The sequence below is a fragment of the Phycodurus eques genome, chromosome 9 (assembly GCF_024500275.1).
Source record: "Phycodurus eques isolate BA_2022a chromosome 9, UOR_Pequ_1.1, whole genome shotgun sequence".
In the NCBI taxonomy this organism is placed as follows: Eukaryota; Metazoa; Chordata; class Actinopteri; order Syngnathiformes; family Syngnathidae; genus Phycodurus; species Phycodurus eques.
Genome location: NC_084533.1, coordinates 22,383,015 through 22,404,017, shown reverse-complemented (window position 1 = coordinate 22,404,017; position 21,003 = coordinate 22,383,015). Strand labels below are relative to the sequence as shown.

General features: G+C 40.8%; 1 protein-coding gene and 1 long non-coding RNA gene across 2 annotated transcripts in view; both read right to left on the bottom strand.

Annotated features, from left to right (window-relative positions):
- LOC133407840 (uncharacterized) overlaps positions 1-21,003 on the bottom strand; it is a 57,090-nt gene that overhangs the window by 28,162 nt on the left and 7,925 nt on the right. The window lies entirely within an intron of this gene.
- On the bottom strand, positions 12,745-14,847 carry sox3 (SRY-box transcription factor 3). Its single transcript, XM_061686255.1, has 2 exons — positions 13,605-14,847; positions 12,745-12,927 (listed from the first exon to the last, which is right to left on the bottom strand). The coding sequence occupies exon 1, from the start codon at positions 14,668-14,670 to the stop codon at positions 13,690-13,692; it is 981 nt and encodes a 326-aa protein (XP_061542239.1). The 5' UTR covers positions 14,671-14,847; the 3' UTR covers positions 12,745-12,927; positions 13,605-13,689.

Below are 21,003 nucleotides of genomic sequence, written 5' to 3'. Positions count from 1 at the left end.
AGAATCAGAATCATCTTTATTTGCCAAGTATGTCCAAAACACACAAGGAATTTGTCTCCGGTAGTTGGAGCCGCTCTAGTACAACAAACAGTCAATTTACAGAACACTTTGGGGACATCAAGACATTGACAAAAAACAATTGTGCAAAAAGATGCAGAGTCCTCTAGCACTTAGAGCAGTTCGAACGACTAATATTGCAATAGTCCGGTGCAATGACCATTGTGCAAAGGGTGCTGAGACTTCAAGGAGTGTATGCGGTTTAAAGTGACGAGTAGTGCGATCATCTGGGACAATGATGGCTGTGCAAATGTTACAGATACTCCTCAATCAGTGTGCAAATGGAGCAGATGCTACTCTGGCATGAGTGGCCAGTATATGCAAATAGTGCAGCATGGCGAGACAACTACAGTGAGTGCACAAGTAATACATAATTGGCCCCACAGAAATGTGACAACGAACTCAAGTCAAAAAATTGCCAGCTTGTTGTAATGGAATTATAGGTTAGGTGTTTAAGAAGTTGATCGCAAGAGGGAAGAAGCTGTTGGAATGTCTACTAGTTCTAGTTTGCGTTGACCTTTTGGGACCTTTTGTAGTGGATCTTAGCGTAGACAGTACATATATATATATATTTTTTTTTTTCCCACATCATGTATGAATGACAGCCGTCTATCTGTGTTAAAATTCAAATGTGACTTATGCCTGATGTAAACACACTTACTAATGGGCAACAGTAAATTGGGCCTAAACGGACCCCAGCAAAACATACGTGTTTGAGTGAGTGAGTGAGTGAGTGAGTGAGTGCACGCATGTGTGCGTGTGTGCGTGTGCCATGAGAAGGTGCACGACCACTTTCCACCTGACAATAGCCATATGATCAGAGGGCTTCTGCCATTGTGTGTCTGTCAATCCGGATTCCCTCTCACTGTCCTCGACAAACACTAATCAATAGCTGTGGCCTAGATGAAAGGCCTAATCTTCCCTCTCATCCCCCCGGACCCTGGCATTGTCTTGGAGCCGGGCCGCCACTCAGCGCACTGTCCCAAGGCGTACATGCTCGTGTGCGCACATACACACTTGGCCCCATTTCTTGCCGGTTTCCGAGACGGGTCGCAAGTGGGGTCAGAAGAAGTCGGGTTCAAGACGAGGCTGCATGCTCCAGTGTTCCTAGACAAAGTTAATGTGCGACACAGAAAGGGGCCATCTGCGGCAGACGCACTTTTACACACTCAATTCTCCTCAATGTAATGCGAGAATTGCCGTTTGTGCCTAATTGCACTTACGGGTTCATCGGAAAGCGTTCTCTCGGTCCACTTGTGCCGATGTGTTGTGCCTTAACGCTTTAAGGCAATACCCATGCAAATACGCTTATTTTTCAAAACTAAATCGAACTGATTACTGAGCCAGATTTGAGCATTTTCCTCCATTTCTGATCAAAGTGAGCAAAGATCAGTGTGGGGTATGTTGAGAATGACGCCCCCCCCCCAAACTGCTCAGAAAACGATACACACATACCAGTAATTCAGGTGTATTCAAGCATTTTTCTTCCTTTCCAAACAAACTGAGCAAAGGCCTGATTATCGTTTGTCTTTAAATGATTCACTGGGGATCACAATTTTTGTTGAGTTAGGTCTGACAGCTGTTTTTAACAATTTTCTGGGCGCAGAATCCAAAACTAATCTCAGTTTTTTTTCTATCATGTCAAGTTTTTCACCAACGTGAAGTGGAACAAAAGAAATATATACCTATGTAAATAAAACACGAAGATGGAAGAGTTACAAACTTCCATCCATCCATTTTCTGAGCCGCTTCTCCTCACTAGGGTCGCGGGCGTGCTGGAGCCTATCCCAGCTGTCATCGGGCAGGAGGCGGGGTACACCCTGAACTGGTTGCCAGCCAATCGCAGGGCACATACAAACAGACAACCATTCGCACTCACATGCACACCTACGGCCAATTTAGAATCTCCAATTTAATGCATGTTTTTTGGGATGTGGGAGGAAACCGGAGTGCCCGGAGAAAACCCACGCAGGCACGGGGAGAACATGCAAACTCCACACAGGCGGGGCTGGAGATTGAACCCGGCTCCTCAGAACTGTGAGGCTGACGCTCTAACCAGTCGGCCACCGTGCCGCGTTACAAACTTTGAAAAATTAAAAATAAAACGAATTGAACTTACAACGGTGTGCCCATGGTTACAAGGTTAAGAGAAAAGCCAGCAAAATTTCGACTATGCTAGCTTTCTGTGTGCAGATGTTGATAGTACTGACCTATTGGGAGTTGCGCACACCTCTCTCTCAATTGTCACTGCACAAACAAGTTGCCACGTAGCTGTAGATGAGTCCAATCGTAATCAGCTGGCAAGTCTTACTACAGCCAACCAGTGGAAGTTTGCTTATCTGGAAGGTAAGCTGTGGAGAAAAACCTTGACGTGCTAGAAAACGGACTGCAATTTTGAAATGAGCATGCCAATTTCAGTTTTAATCAGCATATAAATCTAACTCGACAGAAATCTTTTTTTTTTCAAATTGTTCCCCAGTGTTATTTCGAGTGAATATCCTGTGTTGTTGGGTGTAAAAAGAGTGTTTTTTCCATTCCTGATCTGCTTGGAAAATAGTTGTGGCCAACATACATTAAGCTTGGTTAACACGTACTAATAATCGGGCCAAATTTCAGCGTTTATCCCCGTTTACAATCAAATTCATTGAAGGCCAGGACATTATTAGACGTCTCTAAAAGATCATCCTGTGCAACGATATTTTAGGTGTCTTCAGAGTGATTTTTTTTTTTGCATACTGATCTGCTCGGAAAACTGTCAAGGCCGACAAACATGAAGCAGGTTACACACATAACGTCAATCGGGCCTAATTTAAGCATTTTTCCTCCATTGTGTTCAAAGTCAGCAGATGCCTAATTATCAGATGAAATATTATTCTGAGCAAATATCCTGTGGTGTGGGGTGTGGTCAGAGAGATTTCTTCTTCATACATGAATTCAAAAGATACATATTTATACAAAGAGCGAATTTGTCCAAGTATTTTTATTTTTTTTTTACCTCTTTTAATGATTATTTCTTAACATTTTGCAGTATTGTTTTATTCAAAGTTTTTTTTTTTTAGGTCACTAACGTTTTGGAAAAGTCGAGCAAAGTTTTGGCTTGTCTCTTTTGTCCCTTGCACTGCATGTGCCGTTATCTCCCTATGTGAGCTTTATATTCTTGTGCGATGTTTAAGTGCAGCTGCATTTCAGTATACACACACACAAACACACACACAAGCACACACATGAGTGGCCTTTTACTTTTACATGAGTGGCCTTTTACTCAGTTCGCAATAAGACATTTACCAGAATTAACTTTCTGGTTTCTGATTGGCTGAAATCCAGAGGTAGCAACTATTGTTTTGCCATGTGTTCTTGCAAAAGTAATTTTTTTCTCAAAATCATTTTATTTACTTTGGAGAGTCGCAAAAAAAATACCTGTATACTGTACGTGTAGTTCTAAAAGGCCTTGGACAAAACATCAAACGTCTGTCCGACGTTGTTCTGCAAAGAACAAGAAAAAAAGCAGAACAAAACGTTACCCGCTTTGCTCTTAGCTGTTTGTGTGATTAGCATGGTCTTTGTTTGCCTAGGGACAAAAGAGGCACCAAGCCTTATTACGTTCATATTAGGCAGTTCTCGTACGCTTCTGGCACAGAGTAAACACAGCTTCACAGGCAGACATGTTAATGGATGACCTAACCACTGAGGTCAGGATCAGACCGAATGTTGACATTGTATTGTACAGAGGCTCTGCCACAGCTAAAGCATACATAGCCATTTTTAACATCTTAATTGATTTTTCAAATGAGAGCAATTCCACACATGATGAAAGGGGGGGAAAATGGGCATAAATGTCCTTACTGCTCCAGATAACCAACGCAGCACACCACACACATATAACGATATCGCCACAGACAATCACTATGTCCACCCCCTGTGCCTGTCTCACGATTGCCAGAGCCAACCGTTTTCTGAGGGGATCAGCGAGCCAAAATCCCTCTGAACACACCCCACATCATAGGATAGTCAGCAGAATCACGAAGGAAAAATTACTCTTTAGATAGCCTCACCACAAGATAATCGCTCTGGATTATCATTTAGTGATAGCAGAAAATCAGCCTTTGCTGACTTTGATCGCAGGGTGAGAACATTTTCAAATTCTGTTCCATTATTATTATGTGTGAACCCCACTAAATGATTGGATCAGGGAGGAACAATACTGTAACTGTTAAAACACCACACACCACAAGAAGATCAGGGAGGAAGAAAATCACTCTTAACAGTTAACACACCCCACACCACAGGATAATCCACCCGGATACATTTTTAGACATCTGAGAATCGGGCCTTTGCTTACTTTGTTATGAAAGGGGGAAAAAAAAAAAGATCAAGTTTTGCTTGATTATTGGTATGCATAGACCCGACTCAATGGTTGTTGGCCATTGTTGGAGTCAAGCAGATCAGGCAGGAAATTTCACATCACAGTATAATCACTCAGAATGATCTCTCAGTGACTGCCGATAATCAGCCCTCGTTTGACTTTGATCGGAATAGGTGACAAATGTTTGGCCCGATTATCGGTATGTGTGGAAGAAACCTTGCTTAACGTTTGTCAGACTTGACTTTTTCCAAGCAGAACTGAAAAAAACTAAATTCTTAACCACCCCACACCGCAGTATAATTGCTCAAGATAATCTTTTAAAGACACCCAATAATCGGGGCTGGGCTGACCTTAATCGCAAGGGGTGAAAAATGCTCCGCCTAATGATTGGTATGGGTGTACTCCGCTTAACTCAGAGAATTTTGGTGTTTCTGAAGCAAGTGCTTATACAGTATACTGTATGTGTATCCAAAGCTACAAAAAAAATGCTCAGTAGGTTTGTTTTAAAAAACTCATTTCAAGTTTCTCATTTCAAACTAGCACGTCCGAGAGCTGGAAGGTTTGGTTTCTGGGAGGTCCTGGGTTGAGCTTGTTTTCTTCCCAGCGACAAACAAGCAAAGAAATTGGCGGCTGGGCGGATGCGTCTTCTCAAGCGGCGGCGCGCTGGCCTTTGAAGCGCTTCCCACTTGGCATTCCTGCCGGTTGTGTCAGGCACGACGATTCGACCACAGCTATCATTAATGAGACGTGGCGCAACAGAGAAAAAGACCATGGGTGTTCACTGTGGCAGTCGAACTTGAGAGAGAACAAAAAAAAAAAACTGGTATGAAGATGGCTCGATGCAATTTGCTTCTTGGGAGCGCCTGTTTGTAGAGGACGCCTCTCAGTGGGTCAGCCCGAATGTCCTGACCCCAGGAGGATTTGATGCCATTTTCCCACGCAGGGAGTCGACCTGAGAGGAGCTTGTTAACAACATCTGCCCCAGTTCAGGGAGATTAACCCCCACCCTAACCCCCGCACGCACACACATACACACACACACACACACACACACACACACTGCTCACTGCTCACTGCTGTCAATCTTAGTACCACGCAAGTACTACTACTCAGGGCCAGGCCAGGGGCTGAGCTGGACAGGCCGCTCCAGGCCCCTCCGGGCTGGACTCCGAGGGCCCTCCTGGAGATCCCAGCCACAGCAGATCGATATCGTGGCTGTGTTCAGACACATTCACTCATTCCCGAATCACTCCACAGTGAACCCCCGTTTATCACGGAGCGTCCGTTCCAGACGATAAAACAGATTTTTATTTTATTTATTTTACAGTTTTACTCCTCCCAAACCCTTTAAACCTATTAAAACACGCTTAAACAAGCAAGGGAAAACGTGGCCGCCGTCTTTGTGGAATGTTCTAAAAAATGGAAATTCGATGAGCACTTCAAACGCCTCTAAAGTCCTCCTTAAGAAATCAATTCAAGAAAAAACAATGGCTGACTGAAGAACATTATTCGTGAGTACTTCTCACGAATAATGTTCCGTTTGCGCTATTGAAATCAAGCATTTTTAGGACGAGTGACGCAGTTGGAAACGTCACAGTAATTTTCAGGGATCAGCTTGGAGAACACTTAACGGTGGATATTTTTGAATGAAACTTGTCAGCTGATCGGGGAAGGGGGTTCCCCAAGTTGTAGATGAAACGGAAGTATCGATTGTAGCTGTAGCCAAGTTTGTCTTCATTAGGCCTTGCTGCATCAACTGATGAAGCCTGAAAGCGAAACGTCTTCTAAGACAACCAGAACAGTTCTGTTAGGATTGATTCAATGCTCTGAGAATGAAATGAGCTGGATGAATGAGATATAATAATCAAAAATGCTGCATCTTATCACATTTGCTTTCACAACAAAAATTACATTTCCGGGTATGACGCGAGATCCAATCAGCCGTATATAAATATATATTTTGTTTTACAAAGATTCTTAACTAAACTTATCATTTCATATGTAACTGTGGCTGAAAGGCGAAGTGTGGAGAGTGCATAAATGGGGCATTCATTGCTTATATTCTCTCAAAAATCGACACTTCGTTATTTCTCGTCTTTGTATGATTATACGTCATGTTGGCGAGGGCAAGCCGTTTCTTGCTTGACAATTGCACTCTGTTGTTTGTGGTTCAATAAAAAATAAAATAAAATAGGACAGTAGTATATGTTGCGCATCAAAACAATGTACTGTATCCCAATTTAAAAAAAAAAAAAAAAATATATATATATATATATATATATATATATATATATATATATATATATATATATATATATATATATATATATATATATATTATATATATATATATATATATATATATATATATATATAGGGGTCGCACTGTTTCTATTGCAGTGAGTTGGTATGTGCGAGGGTCAATCACCTGGTGTGCAGGTGTGAATCGCCGACAGTATTTTATTTTTTTTCGCGATTTTTGGTTTCAGTCACCCGGTGTGCGGCGGGCATTAGGGAGACAAATAAAACAAAAACTTCTTCCTTCTTCTTTTCGCTATAATTACGCTGCATCTACATGTAGTATAGCTCAGTGCTGCCCGACATGTTGAGGCAGAACGTGGTAGTACACTGAAGGCACACAACTCTAAATTCGGACTTGCCTGTATAAAGGCATATAAAACATCCCTTAAAAATGTGCGCTATCGTGGGATTTCACTGGGATAACAACATATTCGAACAGCACTACAAAATGGTAAAGTCGCTCTGTAGTAGATAGGGAGTGATTCCAAACACAGAAAGTCTGATTCCCCAAATGCAATCAGACATTCTTCTGCAGGAGCAGGAGATCCCACGTGAGAGATTACGCAAAGGAGGGCGTACATGTCGCAAAAGGCGTGTCCCTGCGGCGGAGAGCGGCCCGGCCGGTCGAGCAGGCGGGTTTTGTGATGTCATCAGACCAAGTCGTCACTCCGCCAGCCGCCATTCTCTAATGACTTTTTCCACTCGTCACTGTGACACAGATGAGGAAGATGCTCTCCCATGAAGAAGAAGAAGTAGGCGTCGGGGCATGTCGTGACATATTACGAGGAGGAGCTGGAGCGCGGCACAGGCGCACGCATGTAGGCCAGTGGTTCTCAAACCTTGGTCCCACGACATCACGGGGGTCACAGGGATGTAGTTTGGGGCCCATAAAATAAAATAAAAATATCTACATTCAGGCGGCACGGTGGACGACTGGTTAGAGTGTCTGTCTTACCGTTCTGCCGAGTAGGCTACAACAGATTCAATCCCCGGCCCCGCCTGTGTGGAGTTTGCATGTTCTCCCCGTGCCTGCGTGGGTTTTCTCCGGGTACTCCGGTTTCCTCCCACATCCCAAAAACATGCATCGTAGGTTAATTGAAGATTCTAAATTGCCCGTAGGTGTGAATGTGAGTGCGAATGGTTGTTTGTTTATATGTGCCCTGCGATTGGCTGGCAGCCAGTTCAGCGTGTACCCCGCCTCCTGCCCGATGATAGCTGGGATAGGCTCCAACTCTTCCGTGACCCTTGTGAGGATAAGCGGCTCAGAAAATGGATGGATGGATGGATAGCTACATTTATTATTTTAAAATTGGTATCTAAAAAGTGCATACCTACATATGGGGACCGAACATGATAGATGAACAGTGTTGAGGAGTAACTAAATGGTAACTAATTACATGTAACAAGATTACATAATTGAAATACAAAATGTATGTAATTCAAGTTCATTACATTACTGGGAGAAAATGTGTAATTAAATTACAGTTTCTTATGGAAATTTCCATGACGGCAATTTTAGTTACTTTGGAAAAATAGCTGCAAAAGCTCAGATCACTTCCTCCTTCTAAAGCCAACTCTTGTGAATGGCTCTCTCTGGTCATGTGCTATTGTGATATAGTCTCAAACATGACATATTTTTCTAAATATTACCTCAAAGCTAGTGTTATTTATTTACTTAGTAATTTAGTTACTTTAGTCAACTCAAATTACAACTTTATCTTCGAAAAACACGATTTTATTCTGATAAGATAACGTTTGAGCCAAACAAAATACATCGTTGTTCTTGTAAAGATTAGGATTTTTTTTTTTTTTTCAAAAAACAAATATGACTTCTGTTCTTTAGAGAATAAAAGCATCTCTTTCGAATAAAAAGGCATAAAAATTGCGAGACGGAAGCTGTATTTTTGAAAAATCCGCTTTTTTCCCTTCTTGAACTGACTTTGGCTCTGTGTTAGAAAAACACAACTTTATTCTCGTAACGTTACGACTTTTTATTCCAACAAAATACATCTTCGTTCTTCTAGATTCTTCTAGTTCTTCTAGAATGCTTTTTCTGGATGGACTCTTTTTTCCTTGAAATATTAGAACTACTATGATTGACAGAATAAAGTTGGTTTTACAGAATAAAAGGTGCAACATCACAAAAATATAATTGTATTTTTGAAATTCACTTGTTAAAATATGGCTTTTTTTCCCTTGTTAAATTTTGACTTTAATATTATAATATTAGGACTTAATCTTGGAAAATGACAACATTATTCTCGTACTATGACAACTTTTTATCCAGAACAAACACTTCCTTGTTCTCCTAAAGAATATGATTTTTTGCCCTTGAAAAAACATGACTCCTATTTTTCAGAGAATAAAGTTGCTTTTCCAGAGTAAAAGGTGCAATATTACGAGAATAAAATTGCATTTCTGAAATTGACTTGTTAAAATCTGACTTTCTTCCCCTGTTTAAACTTTGTCTTTGTAATTATAATGTTATCGCTTTACCTTGCTAAAATACGATTTTATTCTCATAAGGCTCTTCTTGCAAAGATTATGAATTTAATTTCTTGGAAAATATAGCACTTTTTTCCACACCATTCCGATTTTTTTTTTCAGTAAAAAAACAAATGTTTTATCATAAATTTGCGACTGCTTTCCTCAAAAATAGCAAACTTTTTGAAGCCTGCGGTATTCAAGGGTACACACGATCGTTTTGTTTAATTGCCGTTAGGATCGTGAGGAGATCCTTCAAAAACCTCTCCCGTTTGAGGTCTCCCTGGACCCCCAAAAGTTTGAGAACCCCTTGCATGCAGACGATAGAGTGCAAAAGAGGTAATCTGCTGAACCCATGATGTGCAGGTCTATAATTAGGTTAGTTTTGGGAGAGAGGGGGTTAAAACAACAGGGCCTGTGAGGTCATAGGGAGATGGAAGTGGGATATGCCTGCACTTGCTGAGTGGGCACCCAGAGAGAGCAAGAGATCAAGAGAGAGAGAGCGAGAGGGATGGCGAGGGAAAGAGAGAGAGAGGCCCTCTGGGTACTCACTAGGGTGACGGCAAAAAAAAAGGAGGAGGGGGCGGGGTGGGGGCCCCAACTTGGACGGCCTCATTACCAGAACGTTCCGTCGACAGCTAGGTCCCGTCCCTTCCCATCCGGCCACACTCCCACACGCACGTTTTTTTCACACATTTTATCTCCCAGAAAACACAAATTATAATTACAAATAATGATACAAAATTAGTCATTATTGCCTCCGCCAGGTTAAAAGTTCCCATCGGCCTTCCTTTTCATGAAGTGTTTTTGTTACTGTTTGGAACCTGGCATGACTCAAAAAAATGCTGTTGAGTTGTGGCTCTGGGGTGGACAGGTTTATTGGTTTTGATATGGATACAAGCTGATCAAGATCTTTGACTTCTTTCTTCTTCTTTTTTTTTTTTTTTTTGCAAACGTCGACATATCTCTAAAAGTTGTGAATTGGGATTGGAATAACGTTTAGTGTGTAGCTCGGACCTGACTACAGATAGGAACGCCGTAATCCGACATGAGAATTCTGGAGCGCATCCAAATTGCAGAGGCTTGATGTGTACTGTGGGAGTTTGTTAGTTCACAACTTCCTGTCTACAGTTTTGGGCGTTTTGTAATAAGCAGCCAAGCCTTTAAAGTAAAAGCAGAATCGGATCCATATAATGTCAAACCAGATTTCATTCGAATGCTGTTTAACTGTTTCGAGACCAACAGGTTCGTGATTCTGCAGGACCCTGTGCAAATGTGGTGGAAACATAGATAGTTCTCTCAGCTGCTTCAAAACTACGCCCCTAACGGTCATCAAAGGTTGAATCAAGGCAACTGGACTGCTCTTGTTTGTTGAAGATGTTTAACCTTTAGTCCGAAAGGCTTCTTCAGTTCTAGATTTTAAGTCTAGAGTCCCTCCATTTATGCCTCGGTGGCGGTGTTTAGAAACGGTTTCGAGTTTAACATCGATGTCTTCTATAACACCCATTTCAAATCAGTGGTCCTCCTTGTCCAGAAAAACAATATTAGCCTATTGTTGACCATCCCTTGGGAAAACATCCATTCAGACATAAATAGAGGGACTCCACACCGAAAAATAAGAACTGAAGAAGCCTTTTGGATTAAAGGTGAAACGTCTTCAACAAACAAGAACAGTACACTTGCCTTGATTCAACCTTTGCGGATTATCGTGACCTGGATGACACACGATCTACACAGACGTGTTTCCACTATCCCGTAAAAATACACAACTGCATGACAAAGACTCTTACTGTTTTGACATTCCCTTTTTGAGACTCCCAGTGCATGTTTCTGCGGCAACCAAATGTGGTGGGAACACAGACAGTTCTCCAGACTGTTTCAAGCTCCCTTAAACTTTGTTACCACTACTCAATAAAAATACACACATTTATGGCATGTACAGTTTCAACATTCCCACAGTTTGTCTTGAATTAGCACACTTGTGAATCTAAAGTCCACTTTAGTAGATATGAAGTCGGTGTGCACAAACTTTGTAGCACCTGCACAAAAGAATGAAATCATTTCATTTTTATTTTGAGTCACTTTAGGAAAGGTCATCGAATTTCAGATTGAAAGACATTTGTGACAATGCCAAAACAGGTCGAATTGGACCTGAACAGTTTGCAAGCCAAAATGTGACATTAGGGGCCAAAATGCCCATGTATGAATTTAGGTTCGTTTTGATGATAATTACACATGATTAGATAAAAACCACACCTCAAACATTAACACTCATTACGACGAGGAGCAAAGGAGGAGGCAATCTGCTTAATTACTTACAGGGGGAAAAAATTTAAAACATCATAGTCATAGAGTGTGATTAGGTGACGGGTGGCTGCTGGCACACCGGAGTGACTTAAGACTCCGGCCAGTGAATGCAGGGAGGTCCGGATAATCTTTCCCCTCCACAAAGGTGCGCGGGGGCTAATCCAGGCTGCTGTGCTCAGCTTGTGGATCAAGTCCTCCCATAAAGGAGAGTGTGGGAAGGCCAGCGGGAACGCCACCGCATGCTCCCAAAAACCTCTTTGGTGGCCGCAGCTCATTTCTGCCAAAATACACGGCAACAGCAGGCCGCCTCGTCGGCATTAACGCTACACTACGCTCATGTTTGGGACTGGAGATGCCACAGATTTTCAGCGAACGACCTGAACAGTGCACATACGCAGAAAAGCAGAGCAGTCTACAACAAATTACATATTCAGTCGGTTTGAGAAATGCTACGTTAGATGTGTCAATTGTTGCTTTTAAGAGCAACTTTTAACGGCATCTGCCGTCTTTTACTATAGATGTTCAATCACTAGCAGCATAATTGTGTCATTTTTTTTTTTTTTTACGTTTTGAGGAAAAAAGACAACAAATTCAACAAACAAGAAGCATCCAGTTCTGTTGATTCATCCTTTGCAAATCACCATGAACTGGATGACTAAGAATAATAACAATAATAATTTCTGTAGGATGCTTTTTTTTAAATTATTAATATTGTGAAAATAGGCTAAAAATGACTTGGGCAATCATGCTATCGGGCTAATATGTAAGATATGACTTTTGTATAGAGTTAGAGTAGTTGTGTGCATGGGCCAAATTGCGGTGCTAAGACCTCTAATAACCAACAAGGTTAGATCCTTGTATAATTACCATACACTAATTTCAAATTTAAGAAGCTTGTAAAATGTGCCAGTGTTACTATGTCACATTCAAATGTCTCGTGTCTTTATTGATAAACGTCAATATCGTTCTGAAAGAGTCTATCGTACTAAGGAAAGCGTTTGGCTATTAGTGAAATGAATGATGTAAAGCAATGAAAAGATGTTAGTGACAGGACAATAAAATGTGTCCACCCGGTCAACAAATCAGTATAAAAAGCAAGAGACTGAAAATGTTTTATACAAATTTATTCAGCATTTAAGAATAGCAGAGGCTCTTAAAATATGTAGAAACGTCAGTTTAAATTAAAAAAAAAAAACTTTTTTACTTCAAATGAGTGAAGTTGACACTGCCCAAAAAAAAAAAAAAAAACAACACAAACTAAAAACCATCACAGAAAATTACAAAACAAAAACAAATGTGAACACATTTTTCACTTGACAAAACATTGGGATCACAGGCTAAGAAAAGAGGGAGGGGGTAACTATAAATAAAAACTTGCGCTTGCGACCAGCACAGTCTTAAGATTTCATTCCAACCTAAAAGAAAAAAAAAACAAAACAGGTGATGAGAGGAAAGAAAAGGAAAAGGTCTACAAGTTTGGACAGCTGACATTCTACAAATTAAGTGTAAACTTTTTTTTTCTGAAATAAACCAGCCTCTCCACGAGGCCACTTGCCTTTTCACACACAGGTGAAAATGCGGCATTATTTAATACATAGAAGTCCAATTTTTCTACATCACTTTGATTGCTTATATCGTTGTGATCATAAAAACTGCCTTTTTTTAAAATCTTTTTTTTTCTTTCTGCAATGCAATTTCCTCTGGCGGACTTAATGGTCTCAGTCTCAGTCCAAAACAGCACAACAAGAACATAAAAATATTGCGTGTGTGAAAATCGTTTCTTTTGCAAGGGTGTCAAACTCATTTTTTGTTACAAGCCACATAAATGTATTATTACCTATTTTTTTCCATGAACAAATCAAATTTGAAATGAGAAGTCATAGAAAATAGCTGTGGGCAAATATTTAAGGATTGTTCGATTTATACAAGGTATTTGGGGTGGGGGGGGGTAATAAACGCTTGTCAACTTTTTAAAAAAATGCCATTCATGAATTAGACACTTTATTTGCTTTAGTGGGCCGGATGTGGCCCCCAGGCCTCGAGTTTGACACAGTCGCTTTCCAGCAAGCAAAAAGTTCAAGTATGCAAGTACTTTTTTTTGTTGTTGCTGTTGTTTTTTTTCCTTTTGAATTGTTAAGTCTTCTTTTGTGCGCGCGTTTCGGCGCGTGAGCTCTCGCTCAGATGTGGGTGAGAGGCAGGGTCCCGTTGACACCCGTCCCCGCGCTCTGGTAGTGGGGGTGCACGCTGTGTAACCGGCTGCCCTGCAGGGCCGAGTGCTCCGCGCTGTCCCCGCCGGGCGGCAGGTACATGCTGATCATGTCCCTCAGGTCCCCCAAGCAGGCCCGCTGGGAGTGCGACGTGATGGCCGGGGGCGGCGAGCTGGGCTCGCTCTTGCACATAGAGCCCAGGCCCACCATGGCCGGGTTGGGGTTGGCTCCGGCCCCGCCGGCGCTCACCACGGCGGCCTGCTGCGAGCCGTAAGCCGCCGCCGCTGCCGCCGCCGCCGCCCCCGGGGACATGCTGTAGGTGGAGGCCGCGTTCATGTAGCTCTGCGCCGTGGTCATCATGGGGTACTGGAGCGAGGCCATCTCGTAGCGGTGCATCTGCTGGATCTGCGGGCCGCTCATGCCGTGGTGCTGCGGGTAGGCCAGCTGCTCCTGCATCAGCGAGTAGGCGCTGTTGCTCCAGCCGTTCATGTGCGCCGCGTAGCCGTCCATCCTCTGGCCCACCTGCACCGGGTTGGCTACCGCGGGGCCGCCCGGGGCCAGGAGCCCGCCGGGTAACGAGTACTTGTCTTTCTTCAGCAGGGTCTTGGTCTTCCTGCGCGGCCGGTACTTGTAGTCCGGGTGCTCCTTCATGTGCATGGCCCGCAGCCGCTTGGCCTCGTCGATGAACGGCCGCTTCTCGGCGTCCGTCAGCAGCTTCCAGTCGGCGCCGAGTCGCTTGCTGATCTCCGAGTTGTGCATCTTGGGGTTCTCCTGAGCCATTTTGCGCCGCTGGCCGCGGGACCACACCATGAAGGCGTTCATGGGCCGCTTGACGCGCTCCGGGTCGCCGACGCCGCCGCCGCCGCCACCGCCCTTGGAGCCCGGAGCCGATCCCGAGTTGGGCTGAGGAGGCAGCGGGGACTTGATCTCGGTCTCCATCATGTTATACATAGCTAACCCGGACGGCTGCGCTCTCTTGCCACAAAACAAAAACAAAATAAAAACAAACAAAACAAAAAAGTTCGGTAAAAAGCACCTCGAGTCAAAGACAAACTTTAGACTCCGAAAAGAAGCCGAAACTTGGAGGAAAAAGCTCGGCGCGCAGGTGCTCCTCGGCTCTCGACACAAGTCTGGAAACTTGTTCAACCAAGCCCCGCGCGGGCGTTATTAGGCCCGGCGGGGCCCGTGTGATGGAGTGGAGGGCGACCAATCAGAGCCAGCCTCCCCAACGGCCGACCAGCCAATCGGAGAGCGAGCCGGGTTGCGCCTGTGTTGTCGGCTCCCAAAAAAAAAAAAAGAAAAAGTTGAAAACTATACATATATATATATATATATATATATATATATATATATATATATATATAATTTTGCTACAATTCGTTTAATGAGATTTTTTAAAATTATTATTCTTTAAAATACTGACAACACAAGTCCCAATTTCCAAATATAAATATTGTCATTTATAGCATTTATATGCAAAAAAAAAGAGAGAGAAATACATAGGGGGGTCTCTTAATTTTATTTTCCAGAACTCAATATCACTGCAAAATGGTATATATATATATATATGGGGGTGGGATATATATATATATATATATATATATATATATATATATATCCCACCCCCAAAAATTGCCAGCTGTAATTCAATGTTGTCGTCAAAATATAATATACATCACAATATATTGCAGACTGATTATCACAATACACTTTTCACCATTTATTTTAATTATATTAAAAGTAGTTGTAATAATAGCTAAGTTGTTTCATCAATGCAATGTTGCGATTCGCATTTTGTGCAGCCACATATATCTCAGGGTTCCTTTTACCATTTTGAACCACAAACTAAAATTTACATTATTAATCATAAGAATATTTCTTGAATGATTGAATTCTGTCTGTCTATCTATCTGTTTTTAGATCAGGTGTTGCCTTCAGGGACTGTCTGAAATGACAGCTTTGGTCGCAGAACTGAGCGAAAAACAACTAGTGTAGCCTGTGGTTAAATATGACCTAAATCCAGATTAAAACAGACGGCTTCCTGTGCATCTTGCGAAAATTTGTAGTACATCAACGACCTCTTGTGGAGAGTGGCGGACATCTCATACATACTCCCAGATCATGTGCGCGATATGTGGCCCTCCCCTTTCCAAATATCTCCACTCGGTTCCCGTGTGTGTGTGTGTGTGTGTGTGTGTGTGTGTGTTAATGGTTATTAAAATGACGAGACGACATTAACATGTGTCTGCTTTCCCCCAAAAAACGAGCTGAAACCCCAAAGCATTCACACCTGCTAATGGGCCCCTGGGAATCGACCATCGAGAGAGAGAGAGAGAGAGATAGAGAGAGCGAGAGAGAGAGAGTGAGAGAGCCATTAACACCTGAGGAGTCATGGGAAAGATTCTGATTCAGATTCGTTTCCCCCAAAAAATATTGGAATATTTGAGTTAAACAGTCAGAGTTTGCACGACTGGAACTATATTCACAATACTGTTTTGTACGTTGTATATTTACTTATATTTAAGTGCAACATGGAGTATGTGCATGACAATGCAATTGCTGAACACACCCAAAAAAAAAAAGTTGTATTTAGTTGCAAAAAAAAAAAAGCTCTCTATTGTAAAATACATGTACTATTTCTTCAATTAAAACACTATTTGTTCACAAAACGTTACAATGTTCTATGTAAATGTAAAACACATGCAATAAAACATTACAATAGTGTGCCATAAAAATTGCATTTTGAACCCAGAACTGGAATATTTATGTATTGATGACAAAAAAAAATGTCACGAAAGAAATTGGCCAACAAGTGGTAGTTTCTCACAGAAATGCAATTTTGTTTTTTAAATTTAAAACAATGTGTTCACAAAACGCTATAGGATATCGAAATAAAACCACTTGGTCTTGAAATGTTAGTTTTCCATGAGGCGTGGACACAAAAGTGCGATTGTGCACGCAAATGTATTTGGTTGATGACAACAAGTTGTGTTTTGGCACACAAATGGATACTTTGCCCAACCACATATTGTCACCAACGGGGTAGCTTCCCACACAATTTTCAATTCACACACTATATTGGTTAAAAAATTAAAAAAGAAAAGTTACAATAGGCGATAAAAATGGGGTTTCCCGTTAAAACACACTCAAAGATTTTATTATGCCATAAAAACATATTTGGACCTAAAAATTATAGTCCGTCATAAAACATTTTTTTCGATTCAAACACTATTTGTTAAAGGTTCTTCTTGTGGGGAATCTGACCACAACTCGATACACCTCAATATCACCAACAGGCCACTGGTGGAACAGCAGGCAGCCATTAAAGTAAATTTGGTCTGAAGATGCAGTAGAGATTACAGTCAAATAAAAAATTAAGATTTTTTTATGTCTATTTATCGTTTTTCTTATTGTGTCTTATGTTGGATTTTCATCTGCGTTTTTTTTTTTCGAGTTGATTCGAGCGATTCTGGGTGTTTAAAACTTCAATAAAACCAAATGAAAATGAAACATTATTTTGACCATGTGATTTAGTATTGAAACTTCATTCATAAATAAATAGATATTGCGAAATATTACAGCATTTCCTGACCATAACAACGGAACGTTACCTCCTCGTTTATTTAAGGCAGTTCTTTAGAAAGTGTGGTATCCGTAGTTGTACGCAGGCTCCCTCTAGTGGTATGCAAAAGAACCACTCCAGTTCAATTGTATTTAACTTTTATTGCAGACGGCCGCATTACTGATGAACTTTTGCACTTTCATCTTTGAAACGGTTTGTTTTTAAACATCTATTTAGGTAACATTATTTTTGTGAAATTCTTTTAATTAAAGTATTTTATTTAAGTACCTTTTTTTTTTTTTAGTTTTTTCCTGTGGCTTACAATAATAATAATAATAGTAATAAAATATATTTTGGGGGAATAAAAAAAAAAGCACTTGATTTGTAAAGGGTGAAATCATGCTTATGGGTTGTAAAACCGGAGAAATATCACAAAAATGACCCCTCGGTGGGGATAAAGCAACAAGTTTAATTTCCCTGGTCAATGGCGCTTGACAAATACGACGAGGGCAATCAAAGTGTATAAGCGGCAATTAGCGGCCATTGCACGTCATTCTCACGCCGCCGGTTATTTGTTGATCTCAATACTGATCCGCTTGTAATCTTCTTATGGAAATTGCATAAAGACGAGCGGAGAGAGCCAAGAGAGAGAAAAAGAGAGAGAGAGAGAGAGAGAGAGAGAGAGAGAGAAAACACCCAGGAGTAACCCGGGGTTTGGGTAATGAGGGGCCTCTGAGCGGCTAATTTCCTAATTAAGGGATGCAGGACCACCAGCACAGTGGGGCTCGGTCTCACGCGCACGCGCACCCGGAGGGCACCGCAGTTACGCTCGGGGGTCCTGCATGGTGGCAGCAGTCGAATTTCGGCCGAAATGGACGAAAAACGTGCACAACTGTGTGTGTGTGTGGGGGGGGGTGGATACGCACATTAAAACATTTTTTAAAAAAAGATGTAACTGTTGAATGTGGTCTAAATATGGATCAAAACGTTAGCTGAGTTCGTTTTTAGAGGCAAATAAACGCCATTGAAACGGAGGACGAAAGGGCTCCGTAATCCCACAATTGAGGAAGCGTTCAGTTTGGCTCAAAAGAGTCCTTTCACCCACGCATGAATGCACGCAGCAAACTCAACTGCTCAATTAACATTACATATGTCACATATTTGTCTGTTATTTATTTTATTTTATTTTTAAATCTCAAGTTCGCTTGCTAAAATAAAAGAACAATTTAAATATGGTCATTGTGTTTACATGCTCTTCTGGTGATGCAAAGTGCTTATATCTTGTTCTCATTTTAGTTGTAGTTTTAATAGGAAAAATATATAGATTTTTAAAACACCTCTAACTTTTATTTATTTAGGGCAGATTTTCATCACACTTTCAGCTGAAGAAAACAAAAAACATCAAATAATAAATAATAATGATGCTGATTCTATCTTTTTGATTATAGGTAGGTGGTATTAGGCATGTTAAAATGATGCTTATAATCTCATTTTCTCTTGTGTCATTGCAACTCGTTTTATTTTTTTAACAGAAATATAATTTCATTGTAAAACAATTCTATTGTTTTATGATGATTATTATGTTTTAATTGGTGCTATACATTGCTTTCATTTTATTTACCTTGTCATAGTTATGTACGTTTTTTGTAGATTTTTATGTATTTGTTTTACGTATGTCTTTTATTTATTTATTTAGATTTTTGGGAGGGGAGACAGCTTTATTCTCAATTACACCTCGTTTAATAAATAAAACATTTACATAATCGTAATAATTATGTTGGTCATTATCTTTTAATCAGGGGCTGAATCTTACATTGCTGTCATTTTATTTAAAATGTGATTTTCATGTACAGTATCGTTTTAAACATCCTGAATTTTCTTTGTCGATTTATTTTAGGCCATACATATTACAATTTCTCTTGGTTTAATAAAGGAAACATTTAAATAATCCTAATAATTATGTTTATCTTTTTTATCAGGCGCTGAGGCTTACATTACTCTCATTTGAGTTTTTTTGTTTTTTTGTTTTTTTGTTTATATCAGTGCGGTGAGGGCATGTGGACCTTTTGCAAGAAAACGTAATTAAGCAATAACGACATTTCAATGACAGCGGAACAGTGGGCCAACAATGAAATCTGTCTCATTAAGATTTGCATGATTTTTTTTCTCTCCCCCTTTTCGGGAAGGAGCAAGAGATGCAAATGAAGTTGCAGTTTAGGCACGCTCTGCTGTTCCCTTTGTGCGCTTGTGAATGCTCGGGGAGAAAAGTGGTCGCAGTTCAAGGCTGCAGGTAAAATTATATTTACGGCTCATTTCGTGCAAGAAAAGCGACGCCATTATCACCTCTTTATTTCACTAAGCGGCTGTGCGGTGTCGCTCGTGTTAATTTGATTTATTCATTTATTACATGAAGCCACAAACGTTGCTATACAGACCCCCCCCCCCCCCCTCCTCCTCAGGCCCCCCAAAAATAAAATACGTGAGAAAAATGGGTGAATAACGTGTGTGTCTCCCATACACGTACGTAATCGATCCATGTTATTATTGACTGCTGCACTAAAATGATGACGTAGATAACAGAAAACACATTTGAATTTAGAGTTAAGCTTAGTATCTATTTTAGATGCACAAGTAAAATCCTGTTTGCCACCAAAATAATGCAAAATCCAAAATGAATAATCATTCGTACAAATCCAAATGTGTGTTTTTTAACATAGGAGTAGTGTTAAATTAATTTAGTGATTTTTCTTATTTTGCCAAAAAAAAAAAAAAACTATAGTATTGGTGAACCTAATTAGGAAATATCCCATAAATGTACAGTGAAATCTACAATAGTTTTCCAGCAACAACACTGCAAAATCTATATTATTATAAATTTACATTAATCCAAGTGTCTTTCAATATAGGTGCTGTAAGTAATAAATCAGTTTCTCAATTATAATTTTTATTTTGCAAAAAAAAACACAAAAAAAAACTAAACAACAACACTATACTAGTGCACACCCATTGGCCACTTCATTAGGAACGCTTGCACATTTAATGATATAACATTTAAATGACATCATGTGTATTATTGCGATTGCAGTCTGTCTACAGTGTACAACAGCACTGCATCATATCGAAAGATGTTTCTAATATTTTGGTGGTCTTTTTTCAAGCTGCACGAGAGGGGCAAAATATCACAAGCAGTACTGTGCGCAGGAGTTGTACCTAATGTTGTGGCCAGTGTTCGTCAAAGTCAATTGTGAAGGTAGAGGTGAAGATTCACTCTTGGTGGAGTTTGAGTGGAGTGTTTCTACCGATTACAGGGCAGCGACACTCGTAGTAGCAGTCGAGCATCAAACCCGAGCCTCTCTTTCCTCCCCTGAAGTCGTTTGACTATTTATCCGATATCCCACTAGTGCGCTGAATTGTGAATGAAAAGTAGAGTGCTGCGAATAAATGCTGGAACGGTTTTCCGTAAAGCCGTTGGAGTATTCGGTGGATATCCTTCATGTTCAGCTACTAGTGTGCTTTTTGTCCTCACTAAGGGGAGAACTTTGGCATACTAGCAGGACAACTACATGCTACTAGCGAGGCACAACTGCGCACTAGTTGACAACTGCATGAGTCAGTCAATATCGAACTAGTTCACTTTGGGCAGGCAATGAAACATTCCTAGTAAACTATTTTGTTGCAGTGTGCAGAAATGTCATAAAATGTAGTAGTGGAAGGCAGTCAAT